The 16,624-nt window shown below is 45.9% G+C and overlaps 1 protein-coding gene across 6 annotated transcripts in view; it reads left to right on the top strand.

Moving 5' to 3' along the window:
• Positions 1-5,077: 5,077 nt before the first annotated feature.
• Positions 5,078-16,624, top strand: part of Runx2 (RUNX family transcription factor 2) — a 242,141-nt gene continuing 230,594 nt past the window's right edge. For 2 of the 6 annotated variants that reach the window (XM_052192216.1, XM_052192218.1), the window contains exons 1-2: positions 5,093-6,612; positions 16,458-16,614. In XM_052192216.1, coding sequence (XP_052048176.1) covers positions 6,202-6,612; positions 16,458-16,614 — 568 coding nt within the window. In that variant the 5' untranslated portion in view covers positions 5,093-6,201. Of the gene's footprint in view, positions 6,613-16,457; positions 16,615-16,624 lie in introns of all 6 variants that reach the window. The other 4 variants (XM_052192217.1, XM_052192214.1, XM_052192220.1 and 1 more) reach the window with 4 other exon arrangements.

Below are 16,624 nucleotides of genomic sequence, written 5' to 3' on the forward strand. Positions count from 1 at the left end.
CAAACAAAATATAAGTCCCCTCTAAGGTAATGTTTCCACGGGAACTCCTTCAATGCAGTTCTGAAGGGTCATATGGTATCACCGGTTTACAACAACACTGTACCCTTACTAGTGCCCGAAAGCGACCCGGGGATGTTAGCTAATACAACAAGGAGAGGTTTATGATGCTAAGCCCTCCACTGTGAGCATTTCATCTTTTTTTACAGCCATGCAAATTGTTACAGGTCCACTGACAACAGGAAAAATTTACTGGGCTTAAAACAAATCAGGCAGCATTTAACGGTCTAAAATTAAAATGGAAAAGCATGTCAGAAAGCCTGGGAATCACGGGAGTTCTTAAGCTGTCTCGAAAGTGTGTGTAGGACTCATGAACACCCTGCACACCAGAAAATTCTCGGTATGTCTATTTGTTTCTTGTGGAACTACGGATGAAAAGCGGGTAATGAACCTAGTAAATCCTACCTGTGCTGGCAAGGTGGCCCAATGGTTAGAATGCTTACCGTGGGCTGGAAGGATGGGCCAACAGTTAACAGCTTTGGCTGCTCTTCCACAAGACTTTGCTTTCATTCCGAGTACCCACATGGTGGCACACGGCCATCTGTAACTCCAGTTGCCAGGGAGACCCTCTTCTAGCTCTGAAGGTACCAGGCACTCAAGTGTTGCAAGACATACATGCAGACAAAACACTAATCTACATAAAATGAATAAATAAGAATGGTAAACGCTCTCACCATACAAGAGAGGATGTGAGTTCAGAGTTCAAAGACTGGGGATCCCCAGTTCAAATCGGCTTGTGGGTTTGAGAGCCATCCAGGGTGATTCCCCAACATCAACTGAGGACCTCTCCATGCATATCCACGCACATGAAGCCACATGGTTTACCCATAAATGTGCAAACACGCATACACATTAGCATGAACATCACAGCACATAGGTCAGTCTGAAGAGTCTTTAGGGCAAATGTAGTCTGTAGGGTCTGCTCTAGGTGTTGGTTGGTGACAGTGCTGTTCCTCCAGGCTAGCCTTATTCAGTCAAAGCCCAAAGAAAATTCCCCAAAGAGCTTTCTGCTTTCAGCACCCACCAGGTACTACCACACACATTCACGTGAGCAGAGAACTCACGGTGGTCCTAATTTTCCATTGGCCACCCTACTTTATTACCTGGGTCACTGAAAGGTATTTTTATAGGACCTTTATTCACTTTTTATCATGAAAAAAAAAGAAAAAGAAAAACCCAAGTATATAAAATAATGTGGAAGGCGTTAGATCAGGAAAGCAAGGGGAAGGGGGGGGAGTACAAGGAGGGGGAGACTGTTTCAACATCACACCTTCTTTGGAGAGTTAGAGTCGCCAGGCATTCTCACAAAATAGTTATATTAAACATTAAGAAGGGGCTATGGTTGCGCCTTTCACAGTAGGCAAATCTTCAGGAAAAAAATGTATTTTTTGTGCTGTAACATGTAACTGAAAAGAATCTTTGTGGATAGGAATCGAGAGGGTGTTTTCTTTTTTTTAGAAGTGCATGTGTATATGAATGTGTGTGTGTTTGTGTGTGCATGGGTCGTGGGGTGTGTGTGTATAAAATGTGTGTATAGGGTGTGTGTATAGGTTATGTGTAGGGAGTGTATATAGTATGTGTATAGGGTGAGGGTAGGGTGTGTATTTGTGTATAGGGTGTGTGAATATGTAGGGTGTGTGTCTAAGTTATGTGTAGGGTGTGTATATAGTTGTGTGTAGGGTGAGTGTAGGGTGTGTATGTGTATATAGGGTGTGTGTATGTAGGGTGTGTATGTGTGTATATAGGGTGAGTGTATGTGTAGGGTGTGTGTCTAAGTTATGTGTAGGGTGTGTATATAGGATGTGTGTAGGGTGAGGGTAGGGTGTGTATGTGTGTATGTAGGGTGTGTATGTGTGTATGTAGGGTGTGTGTATAGGGTGTGTATATGTATATAGGATGTGTGTGTGTGTGTTACTGTCTGTGTCTGTGTGTGTGTGTAGTATGTATGTGTGGGTACATGAATGCCTGTGGTGGCCAGAGGTCAACTTCTAGTGTGAGCCCTCACATGTAACCCACCCTGTCCTCAGGGGCAGGCTCTTACTGGCCTGGGGCCCCTGAGTCAGCTAGGCTGTCTAGGCTGCATGTCCAGGGATTAGCCTCTCTTGCCTTCCCAGAACTAGGGTTCAAACACTGTCTTATTCTGACTTTGGGGAATTTTTGGGTGGGGCTTAGGCACGGGCTTCAGGACCTCAAGTTCCTGCAGTAAGCATTTTACTGAATAAGCTGTGTTCTCAGTCAGCTCTGGTTAGAACATTTTCATGTAGAAAAAAAAAAAAAGTCTAAGTTGAGACTTAGCATTTCACAGCAGCAGTAAGGACGCATATGAACAAGCCCCAGGCTTTTCCTATGCCTTTGCTTCTAGGGGAAGTTTGAGGGAAGGGGCTGTGGAAATGTTTCCTACTTGAAGCTTAGTGCTCAGAGCCAAGACCGCGCCAGTCCCAGCTGAGAGCAGGAGCGAGCGCTCTTGAAAGCAGACTGAAATCCACTGTGCCAGATACCTGAGCCGTTGTTAGGGCATTCAGTGGAAAATTTCATTTCCACATTATAAATAACTGTAGGATATTTTAAGGGATCCAAGACTGGGAACTTCCAAGAGCTGCTTACATTAGTTCTACTGAAATGTTTAAAGGAGGGAGGATGCCCAGGAAAGCTATAAAGTTGAATTACCGGATATGATTAATTAAAATAAATAATCTCACCATTGATTAAATTGCCCTTAAAATCCCCAACCATTGAGGCCTGCATGTCTCATTACACATCAAGTTAAAAAGGGGGGGGGGTGAAGGGATGGGGGATGGTGTGAGGTAACCAAACAGCAATGGTGGGAAAGCAGAGGTCCCCAAGATAGGATTTCTTATATTCAAACGACCTTTTTTTCTTGTTGGAAAAAGCCCCACTCTGGGAGCCCCTGTTTGAAACATTGGTGGTTTCTCAGTTCTGTCAGTTTCCGGACGTTCCATATTCTGTCGGTTTCCTGGGAGGAGGAAGACTTTCTAGCTCTTTGACTACAGACACTATCCATTTCTGGAGATGCTCCCCTCTTCTGCAGTCCCCAGACACTTAACGTGAAGAACAATGAAAACAAGTCATCTCTGTTGACCGCGCCACTAAACAGAGCTGTCCCACTAAGGGCAGGAGGGGGCATCTATGTAATTGTGTCATGACGTCAGGGTATGGATTTGTTAGGATACAAGTTAGTGTGCGTGCAGTTTCTCTCTCAGATGGGTTAGACAGCCTGGCTTCCTTTTCTAGGTTGGCGTCTAGACTGGGGAGATTAGTGCGCACACGCGGTGAGGCAGTATTCGCGCTTAGAGCTCTCCCCTGTGATCAAAAAGATAAGTAGCACCCTTAGGAGACAGCTCAGTGACTCGCTGCACCTGTAGTGTATGTAGGAATAAGTGGCTTCAGTGGGCCCGGGACGGGATGGCCCCCGGACCATTTGGGACACAGAGGAAGTCGGGCGGGGTTGTGGGCGTCACAGCTAGTGGCATACAATTGCTTTTCAGTGGTCTAGAGGAGCAGGCGGTGGAAGATGGAGTCTGAGAGGCTGCAGGGAGGTGACTCAAGTCTGAGGGGAGGATTGGTGGAACAAGCAGGAGACAGGGGAAGACCGACGGGGTGGGGGTAGAGTTGTAAGTGGAGCAAGCAGAAAGCGGTGGCAGAGCAGTGACTCAAAGGGGAAGGGTGGAGGAGCGCTCCCCAGTATAATCCCAATGGCTGTGAGAGGGCATGCAATCACACCCGTCCCTGTCCACTCCTCAATCCCCAGAGCACCTCTCAGGCACAGGAACACAAGTCCCAGGCCATCTGGACACAGAGATCCACTGTTTGTATTCTCTAGTATTGAGTCGCACAGAGGCGCAGACACGGGTGTCGTGAGCTCCGGGTACCTATTCTGGGTCCTGAGGGCGGGAGCGCGGGGCGAGGGGCTCAGAGAGTGGCAACTGCGCTTCAAAAAAACCGATAGGGAGGGTCGTGACACGTCTCTGGCAGAACTTGGAAGGCGTTTGCACCCAGCAATAAAAACACCGAATTAATGGCTACGTGAAGAACTTTAAATAAGACAAACGTTACCCAGCTAGCCTTCTTCTTCAGTCCTCTAATTGAAGGGGACAACTTCAATTTTTCTTTGATTTCACCAAATCACAGTCGTATCGACTACCTTGTTAGGGATCACCAGGACTTTGGTAAATGATTCTATTTGGAAGCTTTGAAGGTTTTTTTTTTTGTTTTTTGTTTTTTTAAATAATGGGTTAAGTAAGACATATAACAACTTCGCGCGAGAGGTGACCCAGCCCGACAGAGCTTCTGCCTGGTTCTTGGGGTATAGCAGCCTCCGGCGGATTTCCCGGCTTCTGTGGGCGCCGCACGTTGTTTGATTTGTTTTGAAGGCTCAGAATTTGAGGCTGGTTGGAGACACCCACGTGCTTCTGACTCCCATCAGCATAATGATCGCCTTAGCTCGAGTCGTGTCTATATAAACCACAAAACCCTAATCATTAGAAATCCCAGCCTCCAAAAACCACATTTTAGGTAAAAACTGCTGCTTTTTCTCCCCGCACTCCTTCAACTCTCAACCACAACCTTTTGGGGATTCCAAAAATCGCCTCCCCAACCCAATAACGCCGGGGAAACAAATACATAAATAAATAATTACCGAACCATTTTTTACTTTTTATTTTTATTCCCCCAAAGTGGGAAGTGTCTAGGAAGACAGTTAAAGACACTCGACTTAGTCTGAGAGGAAGACTGGACTTAATAAAAGATTGGGAAATTAATGGATAACCGCTGTGTATTCCCCCTCGCTCAGCAAGCATTTTTGCAACTTACAACTTATTTTAATTACCAAGCTGTCATTTTTCAGTTTTTTTTTTTTTAAAAGCAACCCGTCTTTATTTTCCAGTAATGACAAGAAGGAATATGTAAGAAAAGTGTCTAGACATCCGTTAGAGTTCCTAAAACTATTTTGACAAGCCCTGTCACCCATTTTTGATGTCACCTAAGGGGGTAAAAACCCACCCCAGAAGCCTGTAAAAACCTGCCCCCCGCCCCAACCAATGTAGGGTGGGGTTGGGGGGCAGGGTGATGAGTGCTCAGAAGTCAACGCGGAGAATTTTCCTTCCTCCTCTCTTGAAGTTACCAACGAAAAATTAGCGCCAGCAGGAGCAGCCTGCAGCTCTTCAGCTTCTCAGCTTCAGCGTAGTCAGACCGAGAAGGGGTTCCCGGTCCTGGGGGTGAAGGGGGAGCCGAGGACGCGGGCGGCGATGTCCTAGGCGGGGACCGCCTCCCTCCAGCTCCGGGCGCCCAGCGTGCCGGCGCTTCTGGCGGCCGGCGGGCGGCGGCAGCGGCTGCGATCCGCAGGCTCCAGATCTGGCGTCCTGAGATCCGCTCTCTCTCCCCCGCCCCCACTTACCTCCTGGCACCTTGAAACGCGAGTGGGACCCGGGGCACTTTGCAAAGAGCAGGAGGGACGAGGCAGCGAGCTAGCCGGCGGAGAGTGAGAGGGCGAGAGGAGAAGCGAGGGGGAAAGGAAGGACTCCGCGGCCGGAGGACTCGGAGCGCGCTGCCGGCGCGGGGAGCGCGCAGCGGCCTCCGAGGAGGAGGAGGAGGAGGAGGAGGTGGCGGCGCGGGCAGGCGACGGCGTCGCGAGCTGGGCAGCTGCGCTCGGCTTGGCGGTGGCGGACAGCGAGGGGTCACACGCACCGCCGAGATGGACTGCTGAACCTGCGGGACTCCACGACCGAACTGGAACCGGGAGCTGGGCGCCAGCGCACCCAGGACACCGTGCCCTAAGGGGCCCCCTACTGCAAAGCTGCTAACTTCAAGTCCCTTGCTTCGGCTGGCACAAACACGCCCCCGCGTCCCGCTCCTAGCAGCCACTGCAAGCCTCCCGGTGGAGATCAGCGCCTCTCGGGTGTCCCCACCCGCCACCCCGACTCTGCCCGGCCGCCAGCCACGGGCCCCCAGCAGACTCCGCCCGGCACTCGGCTTCCTCGAACTTGATTTCTCACCTCCTCTGTCCCGTCACCTCCATCCTCTTTCCTCCCCCGTCTCGCCTCCACCCCCTCGATTTCCTCCTCCTCGCCCCCCATTTCCACCCTCCTCCCCCTCCCCCGGCCACTTCGCTAACTTGTGGCTGTTGTGATGCGTATTCCCGTAGATCCGAGCACCAGCCGGCGCTTCAGCCCCCCCTCCAGCAGCCTGCAGCCCGGCAAGATGAGCGACGTGAGCCCGGTGGTGGCTGCGCAGCAGCAACAGCAGCAGCAGCAGCAGCAACAACAACAGCAGCAGCAGCAGCAACAGCAACAGCAGCAACAGCAGCAGCAGCAGCAGCAGCAGCAGGAGGCGGCCGCCGCAGCAGCAGCAGCGGCAGCGGCGGCGGCAGCAGCGGCGGCTGCAGTGCCCCGGTTGAGGCCGCCGCACGACAACCGCACCATGGTGGAGATCATCGCGGACCACCCGGCCGAACTGGTCCGCACCGACAGTCCCAACTTCCTGTGCTCCGTGCTGCCCTCGCACTGGCGGTGCAACAAGACCCTGCCCGTGGCCTTCAAGGTAAGACACTAGTCACCCCCGGCCCCTCGCCCGGCCCCGTGGAACTTTCCTGCCGTGGTCTCGGTGCCCATGGGTGCCCTTCAAGACTCCAGCCTTGGTGACCCCACTTAGGGGACCGAGGTGGTCCTGATCTACGTATCCTGCAGCGGTACGTAGACCCCCTTCTCACCTGTGCGCCCTGGTACCACCATCTCAGCCTAGGTTTCCTTGCTTCTTCACCCTTCGGTCTCCCAGACACTGTTCTTGCCTCTTCCTCTGCTGGGGCTCCTGGGCCCTAGACGCTCCGAGGTGCCCACGGTGAGCAGCAAGCTTCCTCCCGCTCCCTTCTCCCGGGGTCTCCGCACTCCAGCCCGGCATCCCGGCCTCTCCTCTCCCGGATTCCGTGCGCTCCTTCCCGCCTTCTCCCCGGGCAGCCTCAGGCCGCTACCCCAAGCTAGGCGTCCCTTTTCCCGGGTTGAGTGCGATTTGGCAGTCCCGATTGCTCCCGGGCTTGGCCCGGATGCCCTCGGGGTGACGGGAGGGGGCTTGCGCCTGGGGCGAAATGATGTGTTAGCCGTGGTGCATAGGTAGAGGGTGCTCAGTAAACTTGGGGATGGATGCGGGAGAGCTGGACGGACCTGACATTCGCGCCCTCCTCGGTCAACACGGTTCCCGTTACTTGGAGGAAGGCGGGGCCGCTGGGGTCTAGGCTTCTATTGAAGCCCGACAGCTGCGGGGGTTCGGGGCGCTGGATCCCTGAGTGCGGGGGTGGGGTGGGGGGCGGATGAGCCTGGGGGAAGGGGAGCAAGGCAGAGGCTGCCTCCTCTCACCTCACTTTGCCTGGGAGAAAAAGGGAATCCTGTGGAGCAACTTCTGTTGGTCAGAATGAAACAGAAGTGAAAACTTTATTTGCCTTGAAAGAGCCAGAACCCCCAGATGTCCCTTCTGCTTGGGGAGGTCGGTTGGTGGCTCCCCGCCGCCTGAGACCTGGGCTCCAAGGTGCGCCCCCGTGGCCTCCTCCTCCGCGGAGTCCGTTAGCTTGCCAGCACTGAGACCGTGGTAGGACTCACACGCAGCTGCCAACAGGTTGAAAGTGTGAGGGATCCCAGCTTCTGGTCATATCTATGATGCAGTCTGGGGTTCCGGAGCCATGAGAGATGGTGGTGGTGGTGGTGGTGCAGAGCACCCCTCCCATTCCCCACCCCCAGAAGAGACTGTGCTGGATGGGTGACTGTCCACTCTCGCTGGTCCAGAAGCTAGGGGATGGAGTTGGGGGAGCCAGCAAAGAGAGAGGCGTCCTTGAGTACACCCAGTTTTAGTGGGTGAGCCTGCGATCCAGCTCTCTGTAGAGCAGCTTAAGAATGGTCTTGAAAGAAAGGGAGAGAGAGGAAAGGGGGTAAAAGGTGGAATTGTGCCAGTTCCTTCATCTCAGACTCCAGTGCCAAACTCCCACGGGCCCCTTGCATTTCCCAGTTGTTGATCACCCGGTACCCCACGCAACAATTCAGATTCCATGTGTGGGTGGAGCGGCAAGAGCGGCCCAGGTCAATTAGAGCAGTTATCTCTTTTAGGTCTTCTATCTGAACAGAAATCTGAATGGATTGTTATGGAAGGGGTGTGTGTGGCACTGTAGCCACCAGTTTCCTTTTGTAGTTGGATCAAGCAGTGGTCCCGAAGAACACATGTCGAGTTTCTCCTTTTTGAGGGCATCCATTTTGGCGAGTAATGTTTTCTTCCTTGTGATGTGAAAAGGTCAGATATAGGGGAAATTGTAGAAAATGGTATTTCCGTTGAGAGGTATCTTTTACAATGTTTATCAGCCAAGGGCCCAGAATTTTCTAAGTACCCTCTGTGAGGGTAGACATGATTCTCAATAAAATCAAAACCTTTTTCAAACCTGCATGAAAATAGGGGAAAATACAAGTAAATAGATATTTTGTATAATGCAAGGGCATACATTAAGGTGTAAAACTTAACTTTATTAATTCAATGTTTAGTGTTCTGTGCACCCTTCTTGTGCTGAAGTGCTTAGGGTATAATTGTTGCAAACTGACCATCTTAAATGGTGCATTGATTTTTTTGAGTACAAGTATTCTTCAGGGAAAAGATTTGGGTATAAAAATTTAACGTGATTCAGTCTGAACTTTTTTTTTGGATTTGGAACCTGGATTTTCTAACTAGTTTCTAAAACCATTTTGAAAGTGAATTTCTTTCTTTGCTGTATATGCCTTCTAATTACAGAGTGCATTTTTTTCTTAAACACTAAACAGGCCATTGATAACAGGGCTTATTACAATGTTACATTTTGTAATAAATTGAGCTAAAAGATCATTGAGACTCATCCTAATAGTTTCATCTCTCTGCTTAAAAAATATGGATATTGGTGGTTCAGATTTTTTGACAGTAACTTAATAATTTTCATTTCAATGAAATAGCAACAGCCCTTGCAAAATAGCTTGCTTTGGGAATAAACGCATGAGGGTAGCAGACTTCTTATCCTTTCTCGCCATAATCAAATACATCTGCACTGAGGAGATTTTATGAAGAAGTCCCCCCCTTTCAAATGTGGTGACAGCAATTTGGCTATCATATCCAGAGCTATGTACAAAATAAGTTATGGTATTGTCAGGTGGAAGGCAGAGAGTAAATGCTCTTAAAACACCCCCCACACACACACACACATACACACTGACTGAGAGAAAAAAATATCCTGAGAAATCAATCTAGTGTTCAAATCAACACAATTATTTATTGAACCTATATTTAAGTTTGTGATACAAAGCTCACTGCAGTCAACAAGAAATGAGTTCAGTAGTCTGTTCTGATATCTGGTAACTTAAAATAGTGCTTCACCATGATATTGACAGTGGATTATATTAAAAAGTACAGAATCTATTGGTATTGGTATTGTTCATGTAATATAATTTGGGGATTTTAAAAGAGTCCTTATTTTATTTGTATTTGACATGCCAAAAATACAAAACAGCTAGTGGTCTTCATGCAAAGTTATTACCATTGCACTTTTACCAAAGTTCTGTAGTTTTGAAACAGTCAGTCCTTCCAGGTGTCGAGGAAATGGAAATATTTTTAACATTTCTTTCAGGTGTATCTCAGTAAAACCTTAAAATAGTTTAGGCCCCTACTATTCAAGGGTGCTAGGCTCTTTCTGTCACGGATGATTCTAGTGCCAGGACAGAACAATTTGCAAATTCAGCTCAGTAGCTGATGCTTGGTCTGGTAGCAGAGGGTATAGAACACATCAACCCTGCATCTAGTAGCTCCCTTTGAGTTAGGGGCCTGTCAGCATCCTCACTGTGAAGCCGGTGTTTAAGGTTTATAACTAAGTTGCCTTAAATAGCTTCAAGCCGAAACACTACGTTGACATCCAGATGTATATCTTATGAGTCAAAGTAGTATAGGCCCATATCACTGTTTTAGGTTAGAGAACATGAGATCATAAATATTCACCAATATCACAGTATTTCTAGTAATGTTAACGAGAAACGGCATATTTAGATAGGTGATCGAATACTCATAGTTAATTTTGTGTTTTTAATATCATATTTCAGTACTGATGAGGTTTTCGAATGATGTGATTACTATTTGAGAAGGGCTTGTTGGCAATTACTGGCTAGTTTTCTTTCTTTAAAAGCAAGTTTGCAACATATACATAACTGAGTGTTAGTGGTTTGTGTCTTTCTTAAGTGTTTAATGATCAGACTTTGTATCTTTAAAACAATCTAATTATAGCTTAAGAGGGGAAGACATTATTAAGCTTGTCAAATCTTTATTAAGCCTAATGCAAACTGTTTTTGAAAAATTATGTCAATCATAGTACATCAGGTTGTATGAAGACAGGGCACTTTTTTTTTGTTTTTTGGTTTTTTTTGTTTTTTGTTTTTTTTTTGTAAAACTCATTTAAAGAGAAATAGTGCGAGGCTGAATATCTATATATATATTAGTAGTAGTAAGTTAAATATATTTTAGATAGAACATATATATTTTTTAAACTTTGGAACATTTCCACTTGAGGAGGTATAGTAGCCCTGCTTCTTTGTATTTTCTCCTTTAACATCACTTGTGTGTATTTTCAGAGTTCTGGGATAGTCAGTTAGATATCTACGGCACTGTGATTCATGACCTACAGATTGCTGGCTTAAACCGAAACGTTTTGTCAAATGTTTTGTTGGACATATATTTAAAAGTTTTTGAGGTGATACATTGTACCTGTTTTTCTTTTAGAATTCAGTTGGCTTCCCCCTCCCCCTCTGAGTTTAGGAAGCCTTCCTGGATGAAATTCTAAAACCACACTATAGAATTTGTCGAAAATTTTCTATAGTTTAAAAGGATAGTTTTGTTTTGTCTTCGCTTCTCGCAATTACTGAGTTGCCTCTCTCTTTATTACAAAGAAAGATACAATCAGATTCTATCTTGCAAATAATTATATTTCATTTTACTGCACGTGCATTATGCCAACATAATGTTGGTCTGTCAGAGTAATTGATTAGCTTAGGCTGAGATGCTGTCCGTGGAAATGCCATGGGCAATTTTCAACTTCCAGCATGGTAAGACCACAGGAACAGAGGTTAAGCTAAGTTTGTTATCGCTCCTTGTTCAGAGTGAGGCCCAGATTCAGTCAGAATGGGACTCAGACACAATCTAAACATCACTAGAGTCAAATATTCTTTAACTTCATCTCGTATAAACTGCACATTGTGTGGTTTAAATGCTGGTTACAGTGGGGTGAACTATATAAAGCAAATTCTTTCTCAATTCTTAGATGGCAGAACAGAAAGTGTCTTCTCTCTTCTCCTGCTTTTCTTGATTTTGTAATTGTTATATTTTAAGAACACCTAGAAATGTAATTATTATGAGTTCATCATGAATTATTCTTTGTAGAACAGTACTTCATGTTGGGTAACATGGGAAAAAATTCAGTTCTTGTCTCAGCCTAACCAGTTAAAAAATCTTTCTTTCTTTCTTTCTTTCTTTCTTTCTTTCTTTCTTTCTTTCTTTCTTTCTTTCTTTCTTTCTTTCTTTCTTTCCTTCTTTCTTTCTTTCTCTCTTTCTCTCTCCCTTTCTCTCTCTCTCTTTCTTTCTTTCTTTCTTTCTTTCTTTCTTTCTTTCTTTCTTTCTTTCTTTCTTTCTTTCTTTCTCTTTCTTTCTTTCTTTCTTTCTTTCTTTCTTTCTTTCTTTCTTTCTTTCTCTCTTCCTTCCTTCGTTTGTTCATTCATTCCTTCCTTCCTTCCTTCCTTTTTTGGTTGTTCTTTTTGCTCTTTAGAATGTTTTCCCATTGCTTGGGTTTGGTACAGATGAAATGTGTAAAAATTTCCTCATTCTTTGGTTTTCTTTTAGATAAACATGGTTGGGAATATTCAAAGGAAACTTTTAAGCTTCAGACGTCTACTTAAAAAAGTCTCAAACATGTAATTATACTTCTGACTGATATAAAGTTAAATACAGTACTCCCCCTCCCAAGACATACACCACTCGGAAACAACACTGCTCAGTCTGGTCTGGGACAATGAACAGCAGAAAATATACAATATATTTTAGTCATTGCACTAGAGTACATGCAGCCTTATCTGAAAGATTGCCACTGTGTGTGTTGGCATGTTCTCCAGGCACAGGTCTAAGCTTTCTAGAATGTGCACATAGCTGTCTGATTTGCTAAATATGATATACAAAGCAAACCCATATTTAATATGAGTATTATTACACTGCTTTAATAAAGTGGATTTATATATTTCACTCTCAGGAATCTTTTCTTTCACATTTTCCCTTATCAAATCAACTTTTGTTCTCTTCTAACTAAAAAAAAAGTCCATTATGTTAAGAAATATGTAGTAAAATAATACTGTCCCAAACTCCTGAAAACCTTTAAACTGAGGCAGCTTTCTTAATATTTTTTTTTTCTGAAACACTGCCCAATTGGAGTGAAACCCACAAGGAGCAATCCTTTGTCTTTCGATGAGACTGCAGCACATTTGGGGCCGTGAAGCATCACATACTCACTGACACTCTTAGAGGATGCTTACCACGAAAAGCCTGTGCAGCAGACTCAGAACTGTCACTCTCCTCATCTTACCAAGACCAAGATCACCATAGTGACACATAGTGACATGCTTATGTGGCATCTTCTACATTTCACAGCTTAAAAATCATTTCCAGTGTATATTGGGAAACCCTGGTTCTTAAAGATGAAATGACTGGCATAAGGCCGTAGAAGATATATAGGAAAAGGAGGGGGAATGGAGCCTTATGGTTTTTAGTACATATAGTCTCTTCTGAGATAGTATTACTTTCACCTTTATTAATATTTATTTTTCAATAGAAAGCCAGGCAGCAAGGGTTAAAATATAGTCTGCTGAAGATACAAGATGTCTTCATCTTCACATGAATACTGGCAGACATAGTCAATTATTTCTGTATTTTCAAATGTGCATATTTTGGGGGATCAGTGAAATGCCCCATCTCCAGGAGCCCAGCACTTGTCTTAGTAACCCCCTCTGCCCCACCTGAGTTGCTAGATGGAGGTGACAGAGAGGAAATCTTGTCCTCAAGGGATTTGCTTTTGACCCAGGAGACTTCTCAGGTTGAGAATAGCTGTGTACTCCAGGCAGTGCGGCCTGCAGTGAGGACACGGCTGTCTGAGTGCTGCTGACTCATCCTGTAACTGGTTCCCTCAGCAGTTTAGCTGGTGCCCACAAAGCTGTTGGCTGCTGAGAGCAGTGCTTTTTATGGACTTGTTTCATAGACATACACACACATACACATGTATGCACAGAGAAACACTTAGGCACACATACATACACGTGCACATGCAGACACACAGACACACACATGCACACACACACACACACACACATATATATATATACAGACAGACACACACACACACATATATATATATATATACATGCACACACAGACACATATATATACATGCACAGACAGACATATACATACACATGCACAAACACAGACATATACATACATGCACACACATAGAGACACATATACATACACATGCACAGATACACATACATACACATAGACACACACATACATACACATGCACAGATACACATGCATACACATAGACACAAAGATATACACATACACACCCACACTTATAGACACATAATACATATGCATGAACACAGACACATATGCATACACATTCACACACATACACACAATCATACACATATGCATGCACACACAGAGACACGCTTACATACACATATACACACAGACATACACATGCACACATGCACAGACACACATACATACACATGTACACAGACATATATACATGCACACACACAGAGACATACACTCACATATTCCTCTCTCTCTCTAGGGAGTGCCACGGTATGCGTGTGGTGTTCAGAGAACAACTTCAGATATTGGTGCTGCTCCCCACTGTCCCAGGCAGTCTGTTGTTTGCTGCTATGTACCAGGCTAAATGACTCACAAGCCACACGCCCAGTCTCCCAGTAAGGGTGCTGATATTATAAAGGTCAGACTTGCATCTTTTTATGTCTGCCCTTTACGTGGGCTCGGAGGCTTTGAATCAGCCCCCATGCTTATCCAGAAAACACTTTACCCACTGAGCCATCTTTCTAGCTCCTATTAAAAATAAACTGCTCATCAAACACTTCCGAGTATGCCAGGCAGCGTGGTGAGAGTTGAGATTTGTAAATAAATGAAGATCATTCCTTAAACCTGGGGCTAATACATTAAAAAGAGTCATTAAGCATCAATCTATATATAGTAAAAATGAGGGTGACAAGACACCATGGGACACTGGGGATGTGAGCTCTACACTCTAAGAAAAAGCTTCTTGATTTTGAACTGAACGAGGGATGAGGTTAGAGAAACTGAGAAATGGTCTAAGAGTCAAGTAAGAGTAACAGAAAAATCTTGACGAGGTTTTATTTTGTGCCACTGTTTTCTTGGCTGGCAGAGAGGTTATAATAGGGGGCAGGATCTGGGCCAGGGGTTACAGAGAGGGAAAGTTCAGACCTAAAATGTAGTATCTGTTTATTGATGTATAAGAAAGGCACTCTAAGGAGGGCACGTGGCAAGCGCGTTCAGGGATATCTAGACTTGTTATACAGAGCGTTTGACAAATGAGAGCTCAGAGGCAGAAGTGGGGAAAGTCCAAGTAGAGCATTTGCTAGACAGACAAGGGCACAGAGCGCCTTGTCACAGTGGCTGCTTTAGCTGGAGCTCTTGCCAAGTTTCTTGGAGAACTCTGGGCACCAGGTGAAGAAATGGGATTAGGCTAGGCAGAGGATCCTGGGAGTTACTGGGAAGAAAGGATTGTCACTGAGAAGCAGGGTCTTGGTGGTGGAGAGAGATCAGGGAACAAGGAAGGTTCCCTGTGGCTGGCATTTTATCACTACGGTTGCATGTTAACCCAGTGTGCACAGCTAACCTGGGATGAAGAGATTCTGGATGTGTCAGCCTCAGTGACAGATCTTGCATCTTGTCTGAAAAGCTTCTGGTGAACTATTGAAGACTACAGGGACAAATGTGTCATTCCAACATGGTAGATGACACGAAATGGGTTTGTGGGTACGAGGGTATGCTTACTATTGTGCAGGTGCTCATGCATGTGTGTGTATTTGGAGGTCAGAGGTCAATCCGAGGTGTTAGTTTTTGGAGTTGTCTTTTCTTGGGGGGATCTTTTTTAGGACTTTTTGATTAGGGTTAAGATGGCTGGCTGATTTACCCTAATCTCCCCTTTCCTGATTCCCCAGCACTGGGATTATAAGCATATAGCATAACATCTGGCTTTTTACAAGGTATCTAGTGATCAAACTCTGGTCCACACTTGCCGGGAAAGTGCTTTACCAAACCAGCTACCTCCCCAGCCTGGGATATATTTCTTGAACGTAGAACTCAGTTGTCATGATGATCTTCATCCCCGGATAGGTCTCTACTCTCTACCCAGACTTTATTCTCTTGATAGCTTTGACTACCCCACTGGGTCCCACACAGAGAAGTATGCAGTATACAGTCATAGTGTTAAAGTACAAATGGAGGCCAGAGGTCGACATTGACATATCTTCCTCCATGTATGCACGCTGAAGTCCATGTGGAAGGCCAAGGACAATTTGCCATCACTGTTTCTCTTTTATCATGTAGGTCCCAGAAATGGAACACAAGTCATCCAACCTGGTGGCAAGTGCTTAATCCAGGGAACTAGCCCTTCTGCCCTCCACCTTAGGTTTTGAGACAGGGCCTTTCATGTAACCTGTAGCTTGCAGATTAGGCTAAGGCTGGTGGCTGGCAAGTCCCCCAAGATTGTTTTCTACCTTCTAGCAGTGGGGGTTGCATACAAGCTGCCCTCCCCCAGCTTCTCACATGGGTGCTGGGGATCTGAACTTGGGTACTCATGTTTCCATAGCAAGCATGTAACCCCCAAATCCCCTTCTGTTTTTTAGCTCAAGATCTGACTTGAGACCACACCCCAGGGTTCTTGTGGCTGTAGACAGGAGATGCCTTAATATGCATGGTGCAATCTGCAGATGGGGCATCAGCCTTCTTTCTGAAGTATAATTCCTGCAGACAGCCTAACATGGGGATTTAATAAAAGAGTACATATATTATGTGAAGAGCTGAATAATAAATAAAGGCAAATTTAGCTTGCTTTCGAAGTGGGTGAAACCCTAAATCGTCAGTGTATTTGAAGTGGTATCACAACCCAGCTACAGATGCTTCCCTTCTGGTCTGCCACCGCTGGACCACAGCACGAGGCCCTGATAAGACACCATTTACAGTGAGCATGTAGTCTCTGTCCTTAAGTGTTTCTGATGTGCCACTGTTCTTTCTGTATTTCCTGTCTTATGTAGGTTGTAGCCCTTGGAGAGGTACCAGATGGGACTGTGGTTACTGTCATGGCTGGGAATGATGAGAACTACTCCGCTGAGCTCCGAAATGCCTCTGCTGTTATGAAAAACCAAGTAGCCAGGTTCAACGATCTGAGATTTGTGGGCCGGAGTGGACGAGGTAGGTCTCT

This window comes from Apodemus sylvaticus, chromosome 9, assembly GCF_947179515.1.
Source record: "Apodemus sylvaticus chromosome 9, mApoSyl1.1, whole genome shotgun sequence".
In the NCBI taxonomy this organism is placed as follows: Eukaryota; Metazoa; Chordata; class Mammalia; order Rodentia; family Muridae; genus Apodemus; species Apodemus sylvaticus.